The sequence below is a fragment of the Coffea arabica genome, chromosome 2c, assembly GCF_036785885.1.
Source record: "Coffea arabica cultivar ET-39 chromosome 2c, Coffea Arabica ET-39 HiFi, whole genome shotgun sequence".
Lineage (NCBI taxonomy): Eukaryota > Viridiplantae > Streptophyta > Magnoliopsida > Gentianales > Rubiaceae > Coffea > Coffea arabica.
Genome location: NC_092312.1, coordinates 26,228,937 through 26,251,989, shown reverse-complemented (window position 1 = coordinate 26,251,989; position 23,053 = coordinate 26,228,937). Strand labels below are relative to the sequence as shown.

At 34.1% G+C, this 23,053-nt stretch overlaps 4 protein-coding genes across 4 annotated transcripts; 2 read left to right on the top strand and 2 right to left on the bottom strand.

Annotated features, from left to right (window-relative positions):
- Positions 1–253: 253 nt before the first annotated feature.
- On the bottom strand, positions 254–1,002 carry LOC113732204 (histone H3.2). Its single transcript, XM_027257862.2, has one exon. The coding sequence runs from the start codon at positions 880–882 to the stop codon at positions 472–474; it is 411 nt and encodes a 136-aa protein (XP_027113663.1). The 5' UTR covers positions 883–1,002; the 3' UTR covers positions 254–471.
- Positions 1,003–9,227: 8,225 nt separating this feature from the next.
- LOC113732205 (histone H3.2) lies at positions 9,228–10,102 on the top strand. Its single transcript, XM_027257863.2, has one exon. It carries the CDS (start codon positions 9,498–9,500, stop codon positions 9,906–9,908), a length of 411 nt encoding a protein of 136 aa, XP_027113664.1. The 5' UTR covers positions 9,228–9,497; the 3' UTR covers positions 9,909–10,102.
- Positions 10,103–10,422: 320 nt separating this feature from the next.
- Positions 10,423–14,852, bottom strand: LOC113728850 (FT-interacting protein 3-like). Its single transcript, XM_072075539.1, has 2 exons — positions 14,499–14,852; positions 10,423–12,998 (listed from the first exon to the last, which is right to left on the bottom strand). The coding sequence occupies exon 2, from the start codon at positions 12,991–12,993 to the stop codon at positions 10,609–10,611; it is 2,385 nt and encodes a 794-aa protein (XP_071931640.1). The 5' UTR covers positions 12,994–12,998; positions 14,499–14,852; the 3' UTR covers positions 10,423–10,608.
- A 3,648-nt stretch (positions 14,853–18,500) lies between these two features.
- On the top strand, positions 18,501–21,956 carry LOC140035272 (small ribosomal subunit protein cS22-like). The gene is made up of 4 exons (XM_072075538.1): positions 18,501–18,994; positions 20,084–20,185; positions 20,317–20,616; positions 21,330–21,956. Exons 1-4 carry the CDS (start codon positions 18,644–18,646, stop codon positions 21,366–21,368), a joined length of 792 nt encoding a protein of 263 aa, XP_071931639.1. The 5' UTR covers positions 18,501–18,643; the 3' UTR covers positions 21,369–21,956.
- The last annotated feature ends 1,097 nt before the right edge of the window (positions 21,957–23,053 follow it).

Here is a 23,053-nt window from a genome sequence, read left to right as displayed (position 1 = left end):
CTACACATACAGTCCACTGCCTACTAGTAGTGTACTAGAATACATAATTCCACAACAATCATTCAATCCAATCAAACAGTCATGAAAACTAAAATAAGATTCATAATTGAAGTCCATTTCTACAGATTTTATACCAAACACATTTAGAGAATTTGTTCTATACACTGAAACAGATCATGAACAAAAAAGGTACATCATTAAAGCAATCTATGCAATATTTATGGAGTGATGCACAAAACGAGCTGAAAATTGATTTTGAAAAAATCCATCAATAAGAATGACAGAATACTGAACTTTCATTGATTTAAACTGATAAAACTAAATACACCACCATTACGCATAATTGTAAAACAAAACCCCACCAGATTTACATCAGTACCCTCAGGAAACGCCGAACCCCAACCTTTTCCAAACTAATAATAAACCCTAAAAAATACAAAAACATCAGGAATCTTAAAAATTCTTAAAACCCTAAGCCCTCTCACCCCTAATCCTCCTAGCGAGCTGGATATCCTTAGGCATGATAGTAACCCTCTTGGCATGAATAGCGCACAGATTTGTATCCTCAAACAGTCCAACAAGGTAAGCCTCCGCAGCCTCCTGCAAAGCCGCCACAGCACTGCTCTGGAAGCGCAGATCAGTCTTGAAATCCTGAGCAATTTCCCTCACCAGCCTCTGAAATGGGAGCTTCCGGATCAACAGCTCGGTACTCTTCTGGTACTTCCTGATTTCCCTCAGCGCCACCGTTCCTGGACGGAAACGATGGGGCTTCTTCACTCCTCCGGTTGCCGGAGCTGATTTCCTTGCCGCCTTGGTGGCCAGTTGCTTCCTTGGGGCCTTTCCTCCGGTGGACTTCCTAGCAGTCTGCTTGGTGCGCGCCATTGATGCGAGTGGAAAACTGAAAGAGATTAATCAGTGTGTGTGTGTGTGTATAGAGTTGGGAGGGAGATCAGACTAATGCGAGCGAATAGGATTGGAGCTGAGGGAGTTTATGTAGACTGGAGAGGGGAGATTTGGGAATTTTTGGCGGTGAGATTTGAAATTTTGGGAAAAGGAATGGTGAAATACGGACCGTTAGATTGGACTTGGAATGAACGGTGAGAGTTTAGGAGAAAGCAATGGAGCGGATAGCGATCCTTGTGAAGTGTTAAGTTGCGAATAAAGAGCCGACACGTCATCCATTGGTGCTTTCGTTTTCGGTCCTTGTCTTCGGCTCTCAAGGTGGCGGGTTAAGAAGTCATGTGTATTGTCTTTTTTTTTGTCATTTTTTTAAAAAAAAAATTTCTACATCTGTTGTAAACATATTTATTAATTATCTTTTTATCACATAAACAGTTCATTTCTTTATAAAAAACCTCAAAAAAAAAAAACTAATCTAAACAGGTTCAATTTTCCATTTTTATACAAAATTGAATCAAATGGTTCTCAGGAAATTCTAAGTGATCTTTGTTTTGATTCTTATATACTATAGCATCGACTAAATGCAATCTTGATTGTGAAAAGTTCCCTATTAAACAACTCCGTCACTCATCCTAATTTTTGTATTTCATTGATTCCAAATAACACTAGTATCATTTTGGACATTATTTGATGCATTCTTACCCTTCTTTTCCTAAGATTGTGTGGCTTTTATGTGACCAAAATCTTTGTGAAGTTTGTGAATATGTTCCTTGGTCAAATAAATATTACTTAAATAAATATGTACATCCCTTTAATGTAATGATTTATCACAAATACTTCAAGGCAAAAATTCCTTGAGGACATCTTTTTTTATTCTATTTGATATCTTACTGCATAGGATAAGCACATAAGAAAGAGGAGTGAGTTAGCAATAAAATTCTCATCTTATCATGCAACCCTAGTTTGCCTAGATTGCATCCAATATTAGGTCGATGTCATTTAAACTTTTGCAGGCAAAATAACATCAAACCCCCCTAGCATCCAATGATTTAAAAATACATTTGGTAATTAAGTGTGTGTATGTGTATATATACACTTCATTGAACACTTGAATATACCTTATTGTGCATAATTCCATGGATCTTAAATAGCATAAAAATCTAGTTCAATATCAAAAACCGTGAAAACAATTTGGATAGCACAAATATGTCAAATAATATTTCGTTTGCATCATAAACACATTTCCGAACTCACCTTTTTATATTCCCAATTACCTTTTTATCTCACATACATCACATCACAAAAAGTGCTACGGTAATTATTCCAAATAATATTTCAAATAGCAATAATACTCTATCCAAATAATATTTCAAATATGTCAAATAATTACTTCAAGGTTTTATTTCTTTCGATGCCCCAAAGTCGCAGAATAAGTACCCAATTAGAAGAAGTAAAATCAAGTAGTATTGCTTTCTTTCTTACTTGCAAAAGTATGTTGTAGTTGTCATGTAAAATAAAACATATCATAGAGCAACACTACCGTTTTAAAGGCCAAGATTTATAATGACAAACAAACAGGTAAGGGGTAAAAAGGGTACAAACAAGACTTTAGCAGAACCTCAAATAATGACATACTATGTTGTACATTTTGTTTGCAAGGAAAAGCATGGGAAAATGATTGTTTGGATAGAGAATTATTATAAATAATTATTTGGAATAATTATTGTAGCACTTTTTGTGATGTGATATACGTGAGATAAAAAGATGATTAGAAATATAAAATGGTGGATTGGAAAATGTGTTTATGATGCAAGCGAAAAATTTTTTTGGAAAAATTTGCTATCCAAACATATAATTTGTTATGTTTTTCCTTCGTGCATGTTTGTTTTGTAGGAAAGTCAAACAATTTTCTTGCACTTTTCCTCACTTTTCTGTATTTCGTATCCTGTAAAATAAATTTGCAGGATTTTGAGGGAAAACGATTTTTAGACACAAAAATTTCAATAACTATTAGTATGATTTCCATCTTCTCTCAATTTTTTTCTTGGTAATCAAACATGTTAGGGAAAAAGATTTTTCATTTCCTTTATCTCATTTTCTCGCACTTCACTTTCTCATATGACTTTTCCACTATTCAAACAGAGCTTAAGAGATTAAGGAAAGGAGAAAGGAGAGTAAAAAAGACATCAAAAAATAGAATAACACGTGTCATGGATGATTACAAAGCCACAGCCACTTCATTAAGTGGATTTAAAGGGTTTGAGAACGGAGTGAAAGTAGTGAAAGTGTGAATATTCGTGTAATTTCAATGGTGTGTAGTTGAAAGGGTATTTTTTCAATTTTCCAATAAGTTAGAAATACTTTACCCTTACAATTAGGGGTATCAAAGGAAGTTTACAAAATGACCACACGCTAATTCTCTAGCTTTATATGTTGGAAAGAGGGGAGAGCAAGGTAGATGATAATAGTTAATCTCCCAAAAAATATACCTCCTCCAGGTAATAGTTAGATCATAGCAACTTCTTGTCTTCTATTACTTCTAACATAACCAACCAATTATTCGGAATATATTAACCATCTTTGGGCTTCGAACAATAGTAGTAGCCAATTAGGTTGATCAATTACTAAACACAAACTAAGGGCTTGTTTAATAACTCCATTTAATGCTGAAAATTTAATTTATTTATAACCTTTTGAATTCAACTTGTTCAATAACAAAATGCCTTCTCTCTTAATACATTAAACATTGCTTAATTTGTGTGCAAAATTTCAAGTGAAATTTTTTATTGAATTTTCTAAATTGATAACACGTGATACGTGTTATCCCTCTCATACATACAAAACACTCTCACACATGCTCTTAGACAAAGTATACATTTCCTCTCTTTTTCTTTAAAGCATTCACACAATCATAAATACGCATGCTTAAATACCACCTCTCGATGGTTTCATTATTTTTTCGCACACACATTTTTCTTTCTCTCTAATATATAAATGAAGGCAATCTTAAAAAAAAAGACAAAATTATCATACTTGTGCTATATTTCTATTAGTTGCTAGACAAATATAACTTTATAAATTCAATAACTTAATATTTTCAGTACCTAATTTTCAAATATAAGAATTCAGATTTTAAACTTTAGTTTTATCAAACTGGACTAAGACCCCATTTGACAAAACTAAAGTTTGAATTTTAAATTTTAACTGATAAAAGTATTAATTGTTGAATTGATAAAGTTATATATGTTTGATAAATAATTAAATTGAATCATAAATTGAATATCTAACAATATGATAATTTTACTTTTAAAGGCGTTGCATATTTTTATATGAAAGATCAAGAAAAGTGTGTATATGAGCATGTTTTGGGGAAAATAATGTAACAATTGAAAGGTGGTTATTAAGTTTGTCTATTAGATAAGAAAGTGTGTGTTTGTACATTTTAAAAAGAGAGAACTTGTTTATTTATACTTGAAAATATGTATGATAGATAAATTGTATAAGGGAGAGCAAGAGTTGCCTATGAGAGTGACTGTGTATATCTATGAGAAAGTGTGTGAGACTAAAAAAAAATGAGAGAACATGTGTATTATGTATGATTATAGGTGACATACAGCATAGATGTGCATGTTTGTGTGTGTAAGAGTATAAATGGTAAGTGAGTCTTTTTATTATATTGATATTTCTCCTGCATAAAAATCACGTTTTTGTTCTTTTTTGTTTCCTTAAGATCCAATAATTATTAATTGAATAATACATAAATACAGCAGTTTCAAAAAAGCAATATATAATAGAAAATTAAAAAATATAGCAGAAAATTCATAAAAAATCTCATTTTTTATGCATTTTGATTTTTTGAGTTTGTTAAATTTTATGTATTACTCAATTAATAGTTATTGGATCTTAAGGAAACAAAAAAAACTAAAATATGATATTTATGCAGGAGAAATAGCAATATAATAAAAATGTGACAAAGAGTGGCATAGAGTGTGGGATAGAAGATCCGTTGCGGTCTATATGTGTTCTTGTGTATGTTTGTGTGTGTAAGAGTATAAATGATAAGTAAGTCTATATATGTTCTTGCGTATATGACAATGTGTGTGCATGCATGTATACAAGTGCAAAGTGTCTTTGTGTGTGTATGAGAGAGAGAACTATCAAGTGTGTATGGATCTATGATAGAAGAAAAAATGTAACTACATGTTTTAAGCATATGATAAAAAATGTGCATGTGTTGGTATGTGAGTAAGAAAAAAGAGCAATAAAGCAAAGGGATAATTTTAGAAATCTCTCTTGAAGTTTTTGACAATTTTACTGAGCTTCTTCAGGGTTTTAAAAATTACACGTATTTCTCTTTTAATTTGACAATACTACCCTTAAACATTTAATGATTCCTCTATTTGGCATGTTTATAGTAGGAATAAGTTCTAAAATTAATTTTTTTGTTGTTTTTCCTTCCTATTGCTCTTTTATTTTTCTGTAACAAAACTATATAACTACCACTTTTGCCTTTTGTTTCTATTGTATCCAAATATAGATCTAGTGATATTTTTTGACGAGTTAACTTTAAATGTGATCCAGCGTTTTTGCTGATATTCAGTTCTCTCTCTCTCTCTCTCTGTGGATATCAAAATCAACAATAAATGTAAAAGAAATGGTTCAGACCCACTACCAAATTATGGTAATCCCACTATGGGAAATTTTCACAAACTTAAAAAATATATATATTTCAACACTTTTTTTCTCTAACTTGTAAATATAAATCCCTTGTAAAACATCATCAGAAGTATCTTCTCATAGTGATAAAATTATTATTATAGTTATTTATCAAACAAGATAGATACACATGAAAAGTTTAGCACCAGTACCTTAATTATAATTGTGCTAGATAATCTTACAATTGTATAGATAAGTAAATTAAAATTTATTAAATGAGGGCATTTTAGGGTATTCATTTAAAAATTTGACCAAGTTAATGCTATTTTAAGGTTTGTTTACTAAAAATATCAAATCAATGAAGGTATGTGTCATTTTATAAATCTCAGAGGAGTTCAATGAAATTGTTAAAAACCTTAAGAGAGGTTCTAAAACTATCCCTAAAACAGATTTGAGCCTTCGCAAGTGTGGTCATTTTAGCAACTTAAGTGAAAAATTTTCACTTAAAAATTTGAATACATATTGATAATGTGTAATCTATTTGAAGATAAGGCATTTCTTTTATCAATCAAACAGACCCTAAGACAATAAATATTTCTCAAGTTTTTGTTATGTTCATTCAAAAATTACTTATGAAGCAACCCATTTAAGAACATTGTCAATTTACACACAGTGTCCCCATGGAAAGCTTATACTAAATGTGTCATATGTAGGGTGCAAGTGATCCAAATAGCTCACAAGCTACAAGCTATTCGATTAGAAACTCGACCTGGGCTTGGTTTTGATCGATTTCGAGTCAAGTTCAAGCTACTCGAACAGGCAGTCAAGTCAAGTTCAAGATTAGTTTTCTGGAGCTCGAAAGGTCAACGAGTTTGTTCGAGTAATTAGATATATATTTATTTTATATATTATATATTAATGAATTTACTATTTTAGGTATTCAAGTTAGATAATTTATGACATTTTATCCATTCCGGGTAACTTAGACATTTCATAAATGAAAATTTGTAACTCTAAAAAATCCTAAAGGGGAAAATCGTGCTTCATTCTTATTCAAATTTCTTCATATCACTCAGAGTTTCAAACCCTTCTCTTCAACAATCGCTTCTTCATCTTCTTCTCTTCATTTCGCGAATTGTAGCTCCATCTTCTTCTTTTCAATACTTAACTCGCAAAGCGTAACTCATCTTCTTTTTTAGCAACTCAAATTTGCAATGTACACTTGGTAGCTGGTGGCAAGTGACTTCAACTTTAGTTGAAGAGAGAGCAATAGAATCTTCCATCCTAAATGAGATTGAGCCATTGAGGCACTTTCACCACTTGAGTTCATACATACTAAGGTAAGTTCTTATTTATTAAATTTGCAAACCATAAACTAAAATGGATGAAATTGGAGAAATTTTTGGCAATGAAAACCCTAAATGCAAATTAGGGGTTTTTAATGTAGAGAGTATCGCATCGTTGGGAATTGAGGAGGAGTGAGAAGTGCTAAGACAATTGAGATAGGAGCTAAAAATTGGTTGTGAAAGATGCAAACTAGTGTCTCAACAAGCTGTTCAAGTTTTAGGCCCAATGGCACCAAATATGTTTGTTAATTTCTTCACATTTATTTCACTATATCTCATAGATATTGGACTGTATTTGCTATCATGTTTATTGGCATGTATTTGTTGCACTTGTTAGTTGGAATTTGCTTTTCACATTTAACATATCTATTGTTTCTGCTTGGAATCTGGAGTAGTGTAGACAATAGAGTAGACTGATCTTTACATGGCCATGGATTGGAACTTCCAATTTGGAGTGTTGGTGTGAAACTGTGAATTTTCTGTTATTTTTGCTATTTCCCTTGAACCTAAAATTTTTGGTACATTTATGGATCATTTGAAGTTTGTTTCCTTTGTTGATGGGAATGAATTTTCTACTGTTTCTATTGTTTACTATTTTGGTGTGAGTTTTTTGGTACTACATTGGATTGGAAGTTTTGTTCATGTATGGATGAAAGGCCTAAAACAAATTGATTCTAGAGCTTATGAAGTTGAATGGTAGCAATTGTAGAATGCAGATTGCTTCTGGAAAAATTTTATCGACCTTGAGTACCTTCGAGCCCTCGAGCTCGATTGGGCTCAATCTGAAACTCAAGCACAATCGAGTTAAGTCTCGAGCTCTGCAAATATGTTGTTGAGTCAAATTCAAGCTTGCGAATTATGACTCGTTCGAACTTAAGTTTGAGCTCGAATAACCTATCTATACTGCGAGTTCGAGTATAGTACTACTCGAGCTCGATTAAGCCCAGATTCACCTCTAGTCATATGTGGTTCAATTAAATTGGAAACATTTTTAGAAATCCCTTGGTTAACTTTTTTGACCTAATGCTATCTATTTGCTCATTATTCGCCCAAGCAACTGTGGAAGAGAATTTTGAAATATTATTTGGAATAATTACTGTAACATTTTTTGTGATGTGATGTATATGAGATAAAAATGTGATTCGAAATATAAAAAGATGTATTGGAAAATGTGTTTATAATGTAAGCGAAATATTATTTGGGATAATATGTTATCCAAACACTCCTATCATTTCTCCAAACAAAAGCAAAGGCAATAGCTACAAAACTTAGATTAATGATGTTGACCAATTAGAAGTTAATCAAAATTTTTTTGACTTTCTATCCACAATTTAAATTTCATAATCATCTTTTCTAATGAATATAATTCATCATAATAAATTTTAATCTCATTAGAGATCAGGAAGATAGATTTATAGGTATAAGCCCTCAAATATAATTGGTGAGCTAATTTTCTTTTATCATGTATAGGCTTAAATGCCCCTAAGTTTAACAAAATTTTAAACGAAAACTAGGGGTGCTAATACACACATTGACCAAAAGTTTATAGACGGGTTTGTTTGGATACCAAATTTTTTCAAATAATATTTTGCAACTCACATTTTATCTGATATACATCACATCAAAAAAAATACTACAGTAATTATCGTAAATAATATTTCAAATAACACATTCTATCCAAACAAACAAGTATCTAATAATTATCATATTTGAAGAAAATATTTTGAAAATATTTAACTGAACAACAAAAAATATAATAAAAAACAAATATATTCCTTGGAAAAAAATTTTAAGGCAAACAATTTGACCAAGAAAAGATAGTATATTGTGTCAAAGGGACTCTAATTGGCCAAAATTTTATGTTGACAATAGTTTGTTGTCCTTCTAAGCAATTTCGTCCAAGCATAAGAAAACAAAATAAGTGTATAGGGCATAAAAGGTCAATTCACAAAAAGTTTCAGAGGTTCTGCTCTAATTATCATAACTTGTGTTAAAGGTACACCCATGTGTGTGCAATTTAAGATTAAATTAATTTTTATGAAATTTTATTTAATGAATTGATAGTTATCTCAATTAGTAGTTATCTTGATAATTAAAGATTAATAGATAAAGCTAACACCAAATTAACTATATAGATAACATGACTTGGAGTAATTTCCAGAAAAATATCCCGCTCCAATTTCACAAACTGAAAATTCAAAATTTCGCAAATCCCACGTCACCCACTAAACTTCAAAATCGAAAAGCGAAAATCCACCCGGGTAGTGAGCAAAAAAGCCTCAACACGTGGTGGATAATCATTGGATGATTAGCACCTCACGCAGATCTCTATCTGCTCTATGCGTAAAACCTCTAATATTCACCGTTCATTTTGCTTTCGAATCCAACGGTCCATGTATCCCCCCTCCTTACGCAAAAAATTTCAAAACCCACCGCCAAAAAGTTCCAGGCTCCAGTCCCCACTACTATATAAATTCCCCAACTCCCAACTTCATTTTCGCACCCTCTAATTCGCAGACTAATTTCTCACAAATCTTCACATACTGACGCACTATCTCTCTTAAATCGTTTTCATTGTATTTTTCACTCGTATCAATGGCGCGTACGAAGCAGACTGCAAGGAAGTCCACCGGAGGAAAGGCCCCAAGGAAGCAGCTGGCCACCAAGGCGGCGAGGAAATCAGCTCCGGCAACCGGAGGAGTGAAGAAGCCCCATCGCTTCCGTCCAGGAACGGTGGCTTTGAGAGAGATCAGGAAGTACCAGAAGAGTACCGAGCTGTTGATCCGGAAGCTTCCATTCCAGAGGCTTGTGAGGGAAATCGCTCAGGATTTCAAGACTGATTTGAGGTTCCAGAGCAGTGCTGTGGCGGCGTTGCAGGAGGCTGCCGAGGCTTACCTTGTTGGACTGTTCGAGGATACAAATCTGTGCGCCATTCATGCCAAGAGAGTCACTATTATGCCCAAGGATATCCAGCTTGCTAGGAGAATTAGGGGTGAGAGGGCTTAAAATTATGCTAGATAATTTAGAAATTCTGATGTTTTCATCAGGACTTCTTGTGAGTGTGTGTCTGGGAGTGTAGTAGGGTTAGGGTTTTTGGGGGGCGATTATGTAAATCGATAGGGTATCGTTGGAGGATCGTGTAATGGTGGTGTGTTAGTTTTACGAATTTCAATCAAATGGAAGTTTAATTTTCCTCTCTATTTCTTCTGTTTATGAATTATTAATTATTGCCATTAACTTTAATTTGTTCAGTCGGTTGCTCTTTCTGGAATAATTTTGTTGCATTGAAATTCACGCCCAAGGACTATTGCTGTGAATGCTGATGTCCATGGCTTGTAATCAGTCTGGCATATATGGAAGAACTTTTATGGCAAAGCAAGTTCACTCGTGCTTATAGAACCAATGCAGGGTTGTTTGCTCAAATCCAACACCAGAAAGGCCACGCTAAATTGGATCGCTACTGCACTTCATAACTCAGAACGTCGATGCAGGGATGAATGCAGTAAGAAACACAACCAACAGAGCCAGAAAATATTCCTCAAACAGAAAGAAATGCATTACCAAAAGCTCAGACGTGTATGAATGAAACATAACACGGTAAGGGGGAGGCTTACTGCTAATCAGTACATACCAAAATCTTGAGTTTCTTCGAGTAAATTATCAAGATAAAAATTGTAAAAACTGACTCTGGGAACAAGGTGGATCATCAAAGCAAGCTGTCTGTTCGTGTGGGCAACCTCCTGAAGAAATTTAGGGGCAATGCAGGAAGCTCTTCACGGAATGCTGGATGCCTCATCAAATAAAATCCCACAGCAACAACCAGAGCTTTAGATGGAATGATGTAAACTACAAGAGAAGCAACCAAACAGAAGATAAGAAACAGGCCAGTAGCTCTTGGGTCTCGCCAACTAAGCAGACTATAAAACCTTTCCCCTTGAGTTGCCAAGTCACCAACAACAGTCTGCACCCTCGAACCAATGCTTCTTATGCGATCATATCTCATTCTGAGGACATCTGAATGCCGGGATGTTGGAAAAGTATCAAACTCTTCATCAAGTTCATCAGGATGAGCTCTATCAGCTTGAGACAATTTGATATCCATATGAGGAGGATACCTTGGCCTCCCTCGGTAATTGCAAATCCCAACCAGAAAAAGGAAGAGAAAACTACAGCTCAGAATAATCTGGGGAAAAGCTACAAAGATTAACAGCAGGATGTGAACCAGAATTGTGGCAAAAGGATTCTTCCAAGTGCATATCCCATTGAACCATTGCAGAAATGCTACAATTCCAGACATAGCAGATGCAATCCTGTAGTGATTCGCTTTACATCTTCTCACACTCCACATATTTGAACCCACATCAAGCATGTATTCCACCACCTCCCTTCTTAATGGTGGCTCTGCACGGCTCATCCTCAATGAGACAATTTGAGTAGCTTGATGCCTTAAATTGTCAGTCTGATAACGAGTAAGTGGATGAAGGTAATGCAAAATTGGCAACAGAGGCTGGCTGTACATTTGGAGCGTGTTCAATAAAGATGAACAAGAGAACCTCACTGCTAATTGAATTTCGCCCATCTTTTTCACCCCAGAAGGTAACAACACTATAAGGGGGTATGAATGTGTGTACACACGATTAGTTTCAAGAGTTGACAAACGAATTCTTACCTTCCCAATTCTTGAATCCTTTACTCCACCTCCCCTATCTGCTCCTTGCAAATGACAATTATCAAATACACCAATAGTGATAACTGTGCAAGGATCAAAAACCTCCCATGTATATTGCTCATTCCACTTGGGATTCAAACTGTTCAAAATGGTCCTGGTCCTGATCCATTTCTGCCCATATTTAGCTACACAGTAAGCATCAGTGGTTCCATGGCCATCCTTAGTCTTTGTTGATGACAATCCTTGGGCACTCAAGATCCCCAATTCAAGTAATCCAATTGCAGGCTTCCAAAGCTGCTTAGCTGATGCCCTTAGATCGCTACTGTAATTAGTTAGTTCATCAAGAACATGGTATCCACCATCCAAAGAAATCCTCAGATGAACCTTGCTATTTAGTTTTACCAAATTCCTGTGTCCATTTTCAGAAACAACATGCTTCTCAAGGCCATACCACCTATTAATTGGTGTTCTCAAATCAATCCTTCTCTCCACCCCACGTAAAGGAATCAAACAGTTCCCGAGAACAACATCCTTGTTTGGTGCTACTTTCTCCTCCACGCTCAAAGCCAACTGCTCCTCGAAAGGCTCTGCTGCAACAAACATCAAGTCCTCATTCCATAATGGACATGTACTTTTGCTTTGTGAAATCTTAGTTCTCAGAAACATATTTCCAAGTGCAACCTTCACAAAGATATCTGGTTGCTGCCTATTCTTATCAGAAAGCTGCAACTCTTGAGCCTCAATAACATTAACTCTAAGATACCAAAGCCTGGGAGATAAATAAACTTTGGATCTAATATTTGCTATTCCGTCGCCACTAACTGCAGTTGTAGCATCCAAATGCCAAGCTTCTGGGAATGCCTCATCAGCTTGTGTCCCGATCCAAACAGCTAGCATCATCTCTCCTCTCACCTTATCCCCCTTCCTATTCTCTAATGTGTACCATTGTGGTGCCAAAGGACTATCAGGTGGAACTCTTTTTGGAACGTCCATCACATCTAAAACAACCATTCCAATTAAATCATCTCCATTCCTGTTTTTGTCCCTCACTAAAACCTCCACTGCTGGGGCTTGAATCCTATCACTCAGGAATGCAAAAACTTGGTTCCATTCAGGATTAGACACATTTTTCAAATGCTTAGTCTCACTTCTAAGATTTCCAAGTTTTACTTCAACAAAGGAATCAGGAGTACCATTACCATCTTTCGTAGGCAATTCTTTGGCCTTAACCACCCTCACGAAAAGGTAATGCATTTGCTCCACAAGATCAAAAGCAGTTCCCACCTTGTCATTTCCAGATCCTCTTCCTCCGCCAAGAGCTGGTGAGGTCTCTCTGATATCAAAATCCTCGCTCGGGATTGAATTTTGATTGGCATTGCGTGTCTGGTTTTGGCTCCCTTTCTGATTGTTTTTGGGTGGCATTGTCACTGCAAAGACAGAAAATGAGGAGTTCTTAGAAAGAATCAGCAGCAGCTACTGCTGTTATGTATAAGCTATATCATATTGTACCACGTGCTACATTGATGCGATGAGGTATTTAGTAACATTCCTCTTTTTCTGGAAAATTTTTCTAGAACCTAACATCTTATATGTGCATATGTACCAGGCAAGGATTAACATCGTTTGTAAGGTGTGATATATGAAGTACACGGACTTGATACTCACCTGCATCCATAGGCCAGTTGCCAATCCTCCACCAATAAAAGAATTAAAAAGGAAAAGATGAGCATGGAAACCAAAAAACATAAAGTTGGATTTTCCAATTTGTTGAACTTTTTTATATGCTTTTTTTAAAAATATGAATCCCTTTTTTCCACATTAATTGTTTTTGCAAGAAAAATTTCTCTGAACTTAAACATTTATGAGGCATACACGATTTTGTATTAGAATGCATGGCTTCTTATTTAACCTTTGTCTGAGCAATTAACCCCTGAATCTCTCCCCAACTTGATGGGAGACTAATGTCTCCCACTCATGTTTCAGTTACTTGCCAGTTGCCAGACAAAATCACAGTACAGAGATCTCTCTTTCTCTGTCCATGTACACAAATTCTCGAAAATTTAAGATGACCCCTTAATTAGCAGTAGTAAACATCCTCATAATCTCTGCCAGATCTTACCAGTACAAAACTTCCTTGATTAGCTTCGTTTCTGTTTATTATGTCATTCATTTTGAATTTGAACTCTATTAGCCTTCTTAAAACAAATCTGTTCACAAATCCTGGAATTTCTCCCCTTATCACGGTCTCTCTATCTCAAATCTTTTTAACGTTAACTTATTCAAAATCATAAACTTCTCCTACATCGGTTAGACCCTTGAAATATATCTATTTCCACGATCTAATTTTTCTTTTTTTTTTTTTATAGTTTCTCCACCATTGATTCTGATAACTCTTTCTTGCCTTCTTCGTATCTGCTTCACTCTTTTGTGTCTCATGGTAAAGCCTAATTCTTTGTCATGCTATTTTTAGCTTTATACTACCATTTTCCTAAACAATTTTCTGTATCTATCCTGAGTTCCACGTTCATTTGTATCCTAAATATACAGGCAAGCAAAACAAGTTATGAACATCAGAACATGGTATCTAGAATAGAAGCCATAAATGCAGTAGAAAAAACCATGTCCGCCTATAAAATTCCTGGGCTCTGACTATTTTAGGAAGTTTTTGACAGTTTTCTGGCAGAATCCAGAAAATCCATGATGTAAACATCTTAAAAAGCGCAAAAATCTTCAACATGCAGAGGACTTTAGATGGGACGAACAAGAGAAATCTTATACAAGAATCAGATTTTTCTTCTAAAAATGCAAGCCTAGGTCTTAAGAATGAACAACAAAGAAACATAAATAGAAAATCATACAGTACGTGGCGCTGCACTACTATCACATTGTGGCTCTGTGCTAATGCATACGCAGAGAAAAGAATTTACCGTCAAGGAAAGAGTACGAAGATGAACCATCAAAAATGGCAACGCTTCCTCTGTTCTGCGATAAAAGGACAGATATTTATGAAAGGGGGAGTGATCAAAACTGCGGTTTTTGTCTGATCATTTCAGCATTTTTTCTGTAACCAAAGCATGCTATAAGACTTGGTGTCTCTATTGAGAACAGAGAGTAAGAAATATGAAAACAGAGAGTAAGAAAAGGTGAGGCTTTTTTATCTGGGATTATATAAAGATTTTCTCCTGTTTTCTTGCAAACATTTTGATGACTTTATTTACAAGAAAGGCGAAAAGGGTAGGAAGGAAAGGACGTTAGAGTCACTACCCAGTGAGAGTGTGCTCTGGCGTGGTTTGCTGTTTGTTTGTTAGCAGCGGCCTGCCTCTTACCCCCGACTGTCATGCTATGCTATGGTATACATTTTTTTTTTTTGTCTTTTCCTTCGGTGTTGTTTCTGGATAGGATCTTTTACTGCAGGTTAAAGGGAATGCTTGGCAGTTGGTACAACTTACCTGCAGACGAGAGAGTGGAGTGGCGAAAACTGTAAAAGCTGAGCCAAGTTCCAGCTTTGCAGATTTGTTGTTGGAGTGGTGAATACTGAAGAGAAGAAAGTGGAATGGTGAATGGTTCTGAAGCAGTGGAACGGTGAATACTGATGGATATGGAATGATGTTTGTTTAATGTTGCGAAAAAGTGGAGTTGCTATAGCAAGTTGGGCAATTTCGCTGCTAGTTTTCTAGTATCAGTTTGTGATATCCTACCACATTTATATTTGTTTTTGAATAACTTTTTTATATACTATAGTGTATAAATTTTTTTTACGCTAATAAATTTAGATCATATAACGTAATATGAATTCAAATTTAAATTTTAAATTATACACATATACGATGTATTCAAAGTTACTAATATTAAAAAAATCACAACAATGTCAATGCAAATTGGGCCGTTTGGTAACGTTCTCAATTCCACTGTTTTGCTATAAACAAAAAATTTTGGTAGAGACTGGGGAATTAAAGATTCAGAGGTTGAGTTATTAAAGATTTTGAGTTCAAGTGTCACTAATTTACGAGATTCAGTGTAAATGTTTGTTGGTTTTCATTTCACTATTTGTGAATTAAAAATTTCTATAGTAATCTTATAAATTAATTATGTAAAAGAATGGGGATGTAATATCGCTTCTTTCCACTCATATATATATATATATATATATATAGCAACCTCTTTTTTTGCCAAGTGTATAGTCTTTTATTTTGACAAGTGTCAGTTTCTATTTGTGGTTGAATTTTTGCTTCACTATTTTTTTTGGTTAATCAAAAGTCATATATATCTCTCCTCTAAGTTCTTCTTTTCTTTCTCTTTCTGCTTAATTACTAATATTATTTTCTTACTATTTTTGTTAGATGATTATTGTTGACCATTGAGAGGTATCGCAACAATCAACAGATTTATATTGTCACTTCCTATTCCATCAATTTTAACTCTTTCATCCAGTATTTTGCTTTTTTTTTTTTCTTTTTTTCCTTCATCCTAATTTTTCTTGGCCTTTCCTCGTTCCGCTCAATCAATGCATTTTTTCCTTTTTCCTCTATAATTAATTGAATGTACGTTTTTCTTGCACGAGAATGGATGTTTCTTTTATTCCATTGTTCAAAAATCATGTTTCATAGGAGAAACATAGACAATAGATCTTTTACCTCCGCTACTCCTACTGTTTGCCTCCGCTACTCCTACTGTTTGGTATATTCCATTTTCTTTTTATTCCTATTCTTCCTTTGTTTCACGCTGCCAAATATGGACTTAAAATTTTTTTTATTAACTGTATTTTATTTAGCTTTTATTATTTTTCCTTTTTTGCCTCTTTATTCTGTTACCTTGGTTTATTTATTTATTTTGGCTCGATCTCCTTGATAGTAATTAATAATACACTTCCATTATTTTGGTTCTGCAAATTGGTTTTCCTCTTGTAAGGTTTGTCTTAAATCTAAATGCAAAATTTATTTTTTGCAATTCTAATGTTTTAGTTCCTTTTTAATGCATAATTGATCTTGCACTTCTTTTACTTATTCTTTGGTACCGAATTTTTGTACCCTTTTTATGCATTGAAAAGCCTTCCATTCAACTTTCTCGCAAGTTTTATTGTGAATTTGTCAGATAGAAGGTTTTACATGATAGTGTCCTGTTTGAAAAAGAAATAGTGGTGAAATTTTATGCATTTGTAATTATAATAGCATTATACTTGAGTTTTATGAAGCATGTATCATTTATGTTAATATTGAACCGGTTTTGCATTTCTCATGTGCTTGGTTTTTGAATTCTTTGCTATTATTTGTCCATACAATACAATATATATCTCTATTGTATCACAATAAGCAAGTTGGAGCAAACTGTTGGAACATTCCACTAAAGATAAAACTTTTTTAGGCTCATTTTTTGAAAATTATAATTTCTTTTTATTTGAAAGCAAATTATAGTGTAATGAATTTTAGCCATAATTTTATAGTCGGGCCTAGATTGTGCTTGCACAGCCTGGTTCCTTCTAGTATATATACATATATGAAATTAACTATTTTAATCACAATGTTTTTCACTCCTATGTAGCATGCTTAATTGAAGAGAATTAACGAGTTATGAGTCACTTGGATTTTACCTATACTGAATCCTATTTGGATTATATTATATATTTAAAAATTATCTCTAATTTTAAAGTAGGAGTAACTTTAAAAAGAACTAATCTTATCTTAATGATATATCTGTTTTCTATCAAATTATTACAATGATTATATTATATGTTTAAAATTATCTTTAATTTTAAAATATCTTTAAAAAATAACCAATCTTATTTTAATGATATCTGAATTCTACCAAATTATTACATAGAAGTATAGTAAAACCTTTCTAAATCACAATTATTGAAATTTTATATATTCTATAAATTACTTTCTTTCACTACCATATCATTGATTAGTATTCAAATCATTCGTCATCTCTTTTTAATTTTGAATTAATTTAGTGTAAAAAAGAAAATTAACTATTATACTGATAGATTTACCAATATTATTGAAAATTGAATATTTATTGATGAAAAAAATAGATTAATGGATATTTTTCTACTTACTTAACTATGAATATATAATTCTAGATTTATGGTCATTATAAAAATTTAAATTATCTAAAAGAATATTTATAAAAAGAATATCTACCAAATTTTGGATATGAGGTACATTATTTGATATATACTATTATATTATAGTGAAAGTATGTAAACAAATTTTTAAAATTAGTAAATAATTGAACATTTAAAATACGTTAATTTTTTAAAATTAATATGAATGAACATGTAGAACCGTTGTTAATTTTTATATTAAAATTATTCATATTTGTATAAATTAACAATAAATAAAAAAATCCATTCTAAGGTACAAGTAAAATTCTAGTAGAACTTGAAAGGAATTAAGTTTCGAAGCTTGAATTGGTGTTTAGCTCGATTGAGTCTGTCACTTTGAAAATTTAACTTGATTAATCATTGGTTAGATATATTGTGCTAAAAGTTGACTTCATTATTTATCGTATAATTCCTTACATTTTTTTCCCTTTTTTTTTGGTTTTTTGTTATCTGCTATATAGGCAAATGCTTGCTTAATTAGTACTAAAGTGACATAAAACAAATGAATATTTTGCACCATGCATCTTCTTAAAACAATTGAATATTTTGTAATAAAAGCAAATATTTCCTTAATACAATAAACTAATAATTGCGATGAACTTTTCTAAAAATCTTTTGGTAAATTTTATCTTTTTATAGAAAAAAACTGCCCCCAACCAAAGCAAAAATCTCAAATAGAATACTTATCATCCTGTAGTAATTTTTATTCTTAAATCACACATGTATCAGTATGACAAATGGGGGAAAAAAACAAAAAAAATTAACTTTTTTAATATGTAAATCAGCAAATTCTTAAGAAAAAAAAATCAGCAAATTCTTTATACTAGTCAAATAAAATGGAACAAAAAAAGGAAAAACTTCCTTCATCTGGATAAAGCGATAAACCCTTGTCCTCCGTTCCATCTTTTTGCACTCCCCATTTTTCCAAGCTTCATTTCTTCAGAATTGAACCCTGCCCAGAAGAGCATAATGAACACTATATCATCCACTTGTGTATTTTCCCCAGCTCCAAATCTCCTCCAAATCCCCTCTTCAAAACTCATCAAAACCCATTTCTCAAGACTCAATTTTAACGGCCTTAAAAACCTTAAAACCCCTCTCAAGTTCACTTTCCATTCACCCCAAACAACCAGAGAGCAGCAGCCCACAAGACTAAATGCTGTTGCTGAAGAAGAAACTGAAACAGCCTCAGTTGCCACAGCTGCAGACCCTTCTTCTGAGGCTGCAAGAAGGCTTTATGTTGGGAATATTCCTCGGACTGTCACCAACGACGAGCTTAAAAGGATTGTTGAAGAACATGGTGCTGTTGAGAAGGCCGAGGTACTTCAGTGATTCAAGAATTTAAAGATCAATTTTCATCGTGGTTGAATTATGTTTTGTCGGGATTTAAGGTGTTTATTTGTAGTTGGTTGTGTTGGAAAATTTAGCTTTAATTCCGGGATGATGGAAGAAATGGGTCTTATATGAACTAAGATAGCAAATTATGGGTTTTTTGCTGGTTCAATAACGGTGAAATTTGAGGTGTTCGTGGTTTACTTTTCTTGTATTGTAGGTTTAGTTCTGGGCTGAAAGAGAGAAATTTGTTGTAGCCAAGGAAGTTGTTATACTACTACTTGGTTAGTTGATTGGTTTTATTTCCTCCATTATTGTTTATTTTATTCATAATTAGATAAATATATTGTCTTGTGGAAATTGATATTTCTGTTTGCTTCAAGCATGGCACTGAACTGCATTAAATTGGCTTTTGCTTAGTGAATCAATACCGAAACTTAGTTGTGCCTTTTCTTCTCCTTCAAATCAATCCTTTCACAGGATTTTGAACTATAAAACCTGCCTTAACTTACTGCTCCATGATAGCTAGTCGAAATGTCCTATATTTCCTCAACCCCTATACTGTGCGCATGGTTCCCGAACTATAAAGAATCTTTTCGATTCTGATCATATACATTATCTGATGATCTAGATATTCCTGGCACTTTATTAATTTCAAGGCCAAGAAGAACGAGGAATTTAGGACCCAGACTATCCCACAAGATTTCAGGACTAAAACAAAATTGACATTGAATTAGTGCTATTCTATATCTCTGGCAAATTGTCCAAGATCGTTGATCGCAGCAAGGGATTTTACACGTTTAAAAGCATCCTGCAATAATAATATGTTGTAGTAGTGCTACTTTCCCATATGTCTTGTTTGAGTTTTTGGTTTCTCTCCTTAAAACTCTTCAGAATGTATTGAGATCTATATTAGCCTAAGATGCCCACCAGGAAGCCTACACATCAAGACTTGTGAGATTGATTATCCGTAAGGTCAACAAGAAAGTTGGAGAATTTGCAGTCACATGTTTTTAGGGGCAATAGAGTTTGATAAGAAGCTACCGAATTAATTCCATACTTTCCCCCTATTGACAGGTGATGTATGACAAGTGGTCTGGAAGGAGCCGGCGATTTGCATTTGTAACAATGAAGACTGTTGAGGATGCAAATGCAGCTATTGTAAAGCTCAATGAAACAGTAAGATTTGCTTTTAGATGTTATTTATGCAAGTACAATAAGTTTTTGGAGTTCCAAAATTCCAAACGTGTTAATTCCTATGAACGTTCTATTGATTAGATTTTACTTATTTGATCTTCTTTACTCTGCAGGAAATTGGTGGGCGTAAAATCAAAGTAAATATTACTGAAAAGCCATTGCAAACTTTGGATTCGTCACTTCTTCAAGCCGAAGAATCCCAGTTCATTGACAGTCCACACAAAGTTTATGTGGGTAATCTTGCAAAGGATGTAACCACAGATAAATTAAAAAACTTATTTGCTGAGAAGGGTAAGGTACTTAGTGCTAAAGTATCACGGGTTCCAGGGACTTCTAAGTCCAGTGGTTATGGATTTGTTACATTCTCTTCAGAAGAGGAAGTAGAAGCTGCCATTTCATCTCTGAATAATGAGGTAAACTATTTGCCTTAGTCAAGAGTATATGGATCTTTATATATGGGCAGAATTCCACCTTTTCACCCTAATAAGTAGAACTATTCCTTGATGTAATGCACTAATCTGAAATGATATTGCACTTTCATCCGGTTCAATCATTAGATTTTTGTTAATGTCCTCCGTAAAGTATCAATTACATTATTATTTCACCTGTGGTGTCGTTGGTACAGTGCTATTGAACTGAACTAGCCCACTCCCAATTCTTTCCGGTAGTGAACCACAAATGTTTTGATAGCACTGGAATTTTGTGTTACAGCCATGCCATACCTCTTATGTTCTTATGAAAAGTATGGATATCCCATTTTACTAACTAATTAAGGTGATTCTTTAAGCAACACTGCAGCACATAAGCAATTTCCAGAAACGTCATGTTTATCTTCATGCATATTCCTTCTCTTTGCATCATTTGGCTCGCCTTTTATTTAACACAGACATGATCTAGTATAACAGATTTCATGTTTATAAGACCACGTGAAGCTTTTGACTTAATTCGTGGATGACTTGATGCCTAGAAGTAGAAGACAGTAAGAAAATAAAACTAGCCATCAGTCCAAATGCACTGACTTGTTAAATTTCTTCAACCTTTTCAGACAGAAGTTTGTCTCTTTGTTCTGTTGAACTCTTATCCATGGTTGTGTGAAAGTCTCACTTCCCTAACTTATTTGTTGCAGATTCTCGAGGGACAGAGGATTCGTGTAAATAAAGCTTAAATAGGGTGCGGGAACCTGTGCACTGCATTTTGTTCTCTAACTAAAGCAATGGTGAACCGGAAAGGTGTTTGTGGAACAAAACCAAGGCTGGAGTTAATTGGGTAAAAACAGTGCTATATATATTTGAGACCTTATAGATTTATTTTACATGCCCCATTGGCTTTAGATGTAGGTTTTAGCTACTGGGTTTTCCACCGTATTTTGTTGTGGTGGTAGTTCATAACGTTTTATTCTGTCACATGTTGATGTGTGTGTGAAATTTAAAAGCCTCATTGACTGGGGCCTGAGGTAAAGAGAGACAGAAAATTTCTTGAAGGCTTCTGTGCTGTGGCTAGTGCCTGAATATTTCCTGGCTTGGACGACTTGGTGAAGAGAAAGCCAAGGCCTGAGTTAAATAGTGTATCACCTGCTGTGTTGGCACTCAGGAGACTACTTTTGCAAATGGATTGGTCACAAAATCGTTTACAGAAACTTGTGAATGGCCCTTAATTCAGGAAGGAAACATGTCTCATTGGCACAAAATTTTTTCATGCAGTTGTATTGCGAATTTGGTGCACTAAATCATCTCCCTTACTGGGTTGCTTGTGAGTTATGTGGCATGATGTATACTTCTCTCGCATCCCCCATTCCTGAAGAGACTACAAAGCACTGGTGTTGCTAAACTCAAAATAAGCTGCTTTTACTAACCTAAACGAGAAAGAGTCATTCATTGAGCATGGCCTTTTTTGTAGATTGAAGTCAGACTAAATATAAATTAGACTACTGTCATCCTCAATAGGAAGAGTTGAGTTCAGAATCTCACTCTTAACTCTTAAGGCCTCAACCTTAGCTGTTTCCTAATACTGTATGGATCTCATCAGCAAGGCGCAAAGGAAAAAAAAAAAAAAATATATATATATATATATATATATATGTATGTATGTATATATGGACGGTGTGAACTAGCATGTATGTATTTTTACTTGGGGGCTATTTGAAATTGATAATGCAACCAATCTAATATCATTGAAAATACATTTGACCAAAAAAAAAAGAGGGTAAAATACCAAAAAATTCCTTATGGTTTGCTAAATGTTGAATTTAACTCCTCCTTATTTGAAAACCTACAATATAGTTTTTTGTGGTTTTAACTAAATTGAAAATTGGATGGAAATCATCTAATCTAACAGTTATACGTGAAATGTCAAATATTGGCTCTATATAAATGAACTTCTTATGATTTGTTGAAAGTTTGATTTAACTCCATCTGGTTTGAAAAAGTACACTATACTTCCCTGCAGTTTCGATTAAATTGAAAATTGAATTGAAAGCGTCTTATTAAGTAGGGGTAATATAAATGTATAGTAGGGTAATATTAACATTTCACATACAACAGTTATTTTTTTTTTTTTCTGACGGAGTGAGTATCCGGGCCTTCGGCCCGACTAATCTCACTCCGGCCCGAGGAGGAGGCCCTACTCCTCAGACACGGTAGGCACCAGGCAGACTCGAACCCGGGTGGGGGACGGACAACGACCCCTGAAGAGGAAGCCGTGACCGAACGAGCTGCCTGGTGAGGGCACATACAACAGTTAGATTGGATGCTTTTTGTCCCATTTTCAATTTGGTCGAAATCAGGGGGAATTATAGTGTAGATTTTCAAATTAGAGGGAGTTAAATTGAACATTTGTCAAATAACAAAAAGT

What these genes read in the sequence shown, in the direction of transcription:
- LOC113732204 (XM_027257862.2), bottom strand. Translation starts at nt 882, where the DNA reads ATGGCGCGCACCAAGCAGACTGCTAGGAAGTCCACCGGAGGAAAGGCC.
- LOC113732205 (XM_027257863.2), top strand. Translation starts at nt 9,498, where the DNA reads ATGGCGCGTACGAAGCAGACTGCAAGGAAGTCCACCGGAGGAAAGGCC.
- LOC113728850 (XM_072075539.1), bottom strand. Translation starts at nt 12,993, where the DNA reads ATGCCACCCAAAAACAATCAGAAAGGGAGCCAAAACCAGACACGCAAT.
- LOC140035272 (XM_072075538.1), top strand. Translation starts at nt 18,644, where the DNA reads ATGAACACTATATCATCCACTTGTGTATTTTCCCCAGCTCCAAATCTC. An exon ending in GTGCTGTTGAGAAGGCCGAG is followed by an intron (nt 18,995 to 20,083) that starts GTACTTCAGTGA and finishes CCCTATTGACAG; the next exon opens with GTGATGTATGACAAGTGGTC. An exon ending in TTTCATCTCTGAATAATGAG is followed by an intron (nt 20,617 to 21,329) that starts GTAAACTATTTG and finishes TATTTGTTGCAG; the next exon opens with ATTCTCGAGGGACAGAGGAT.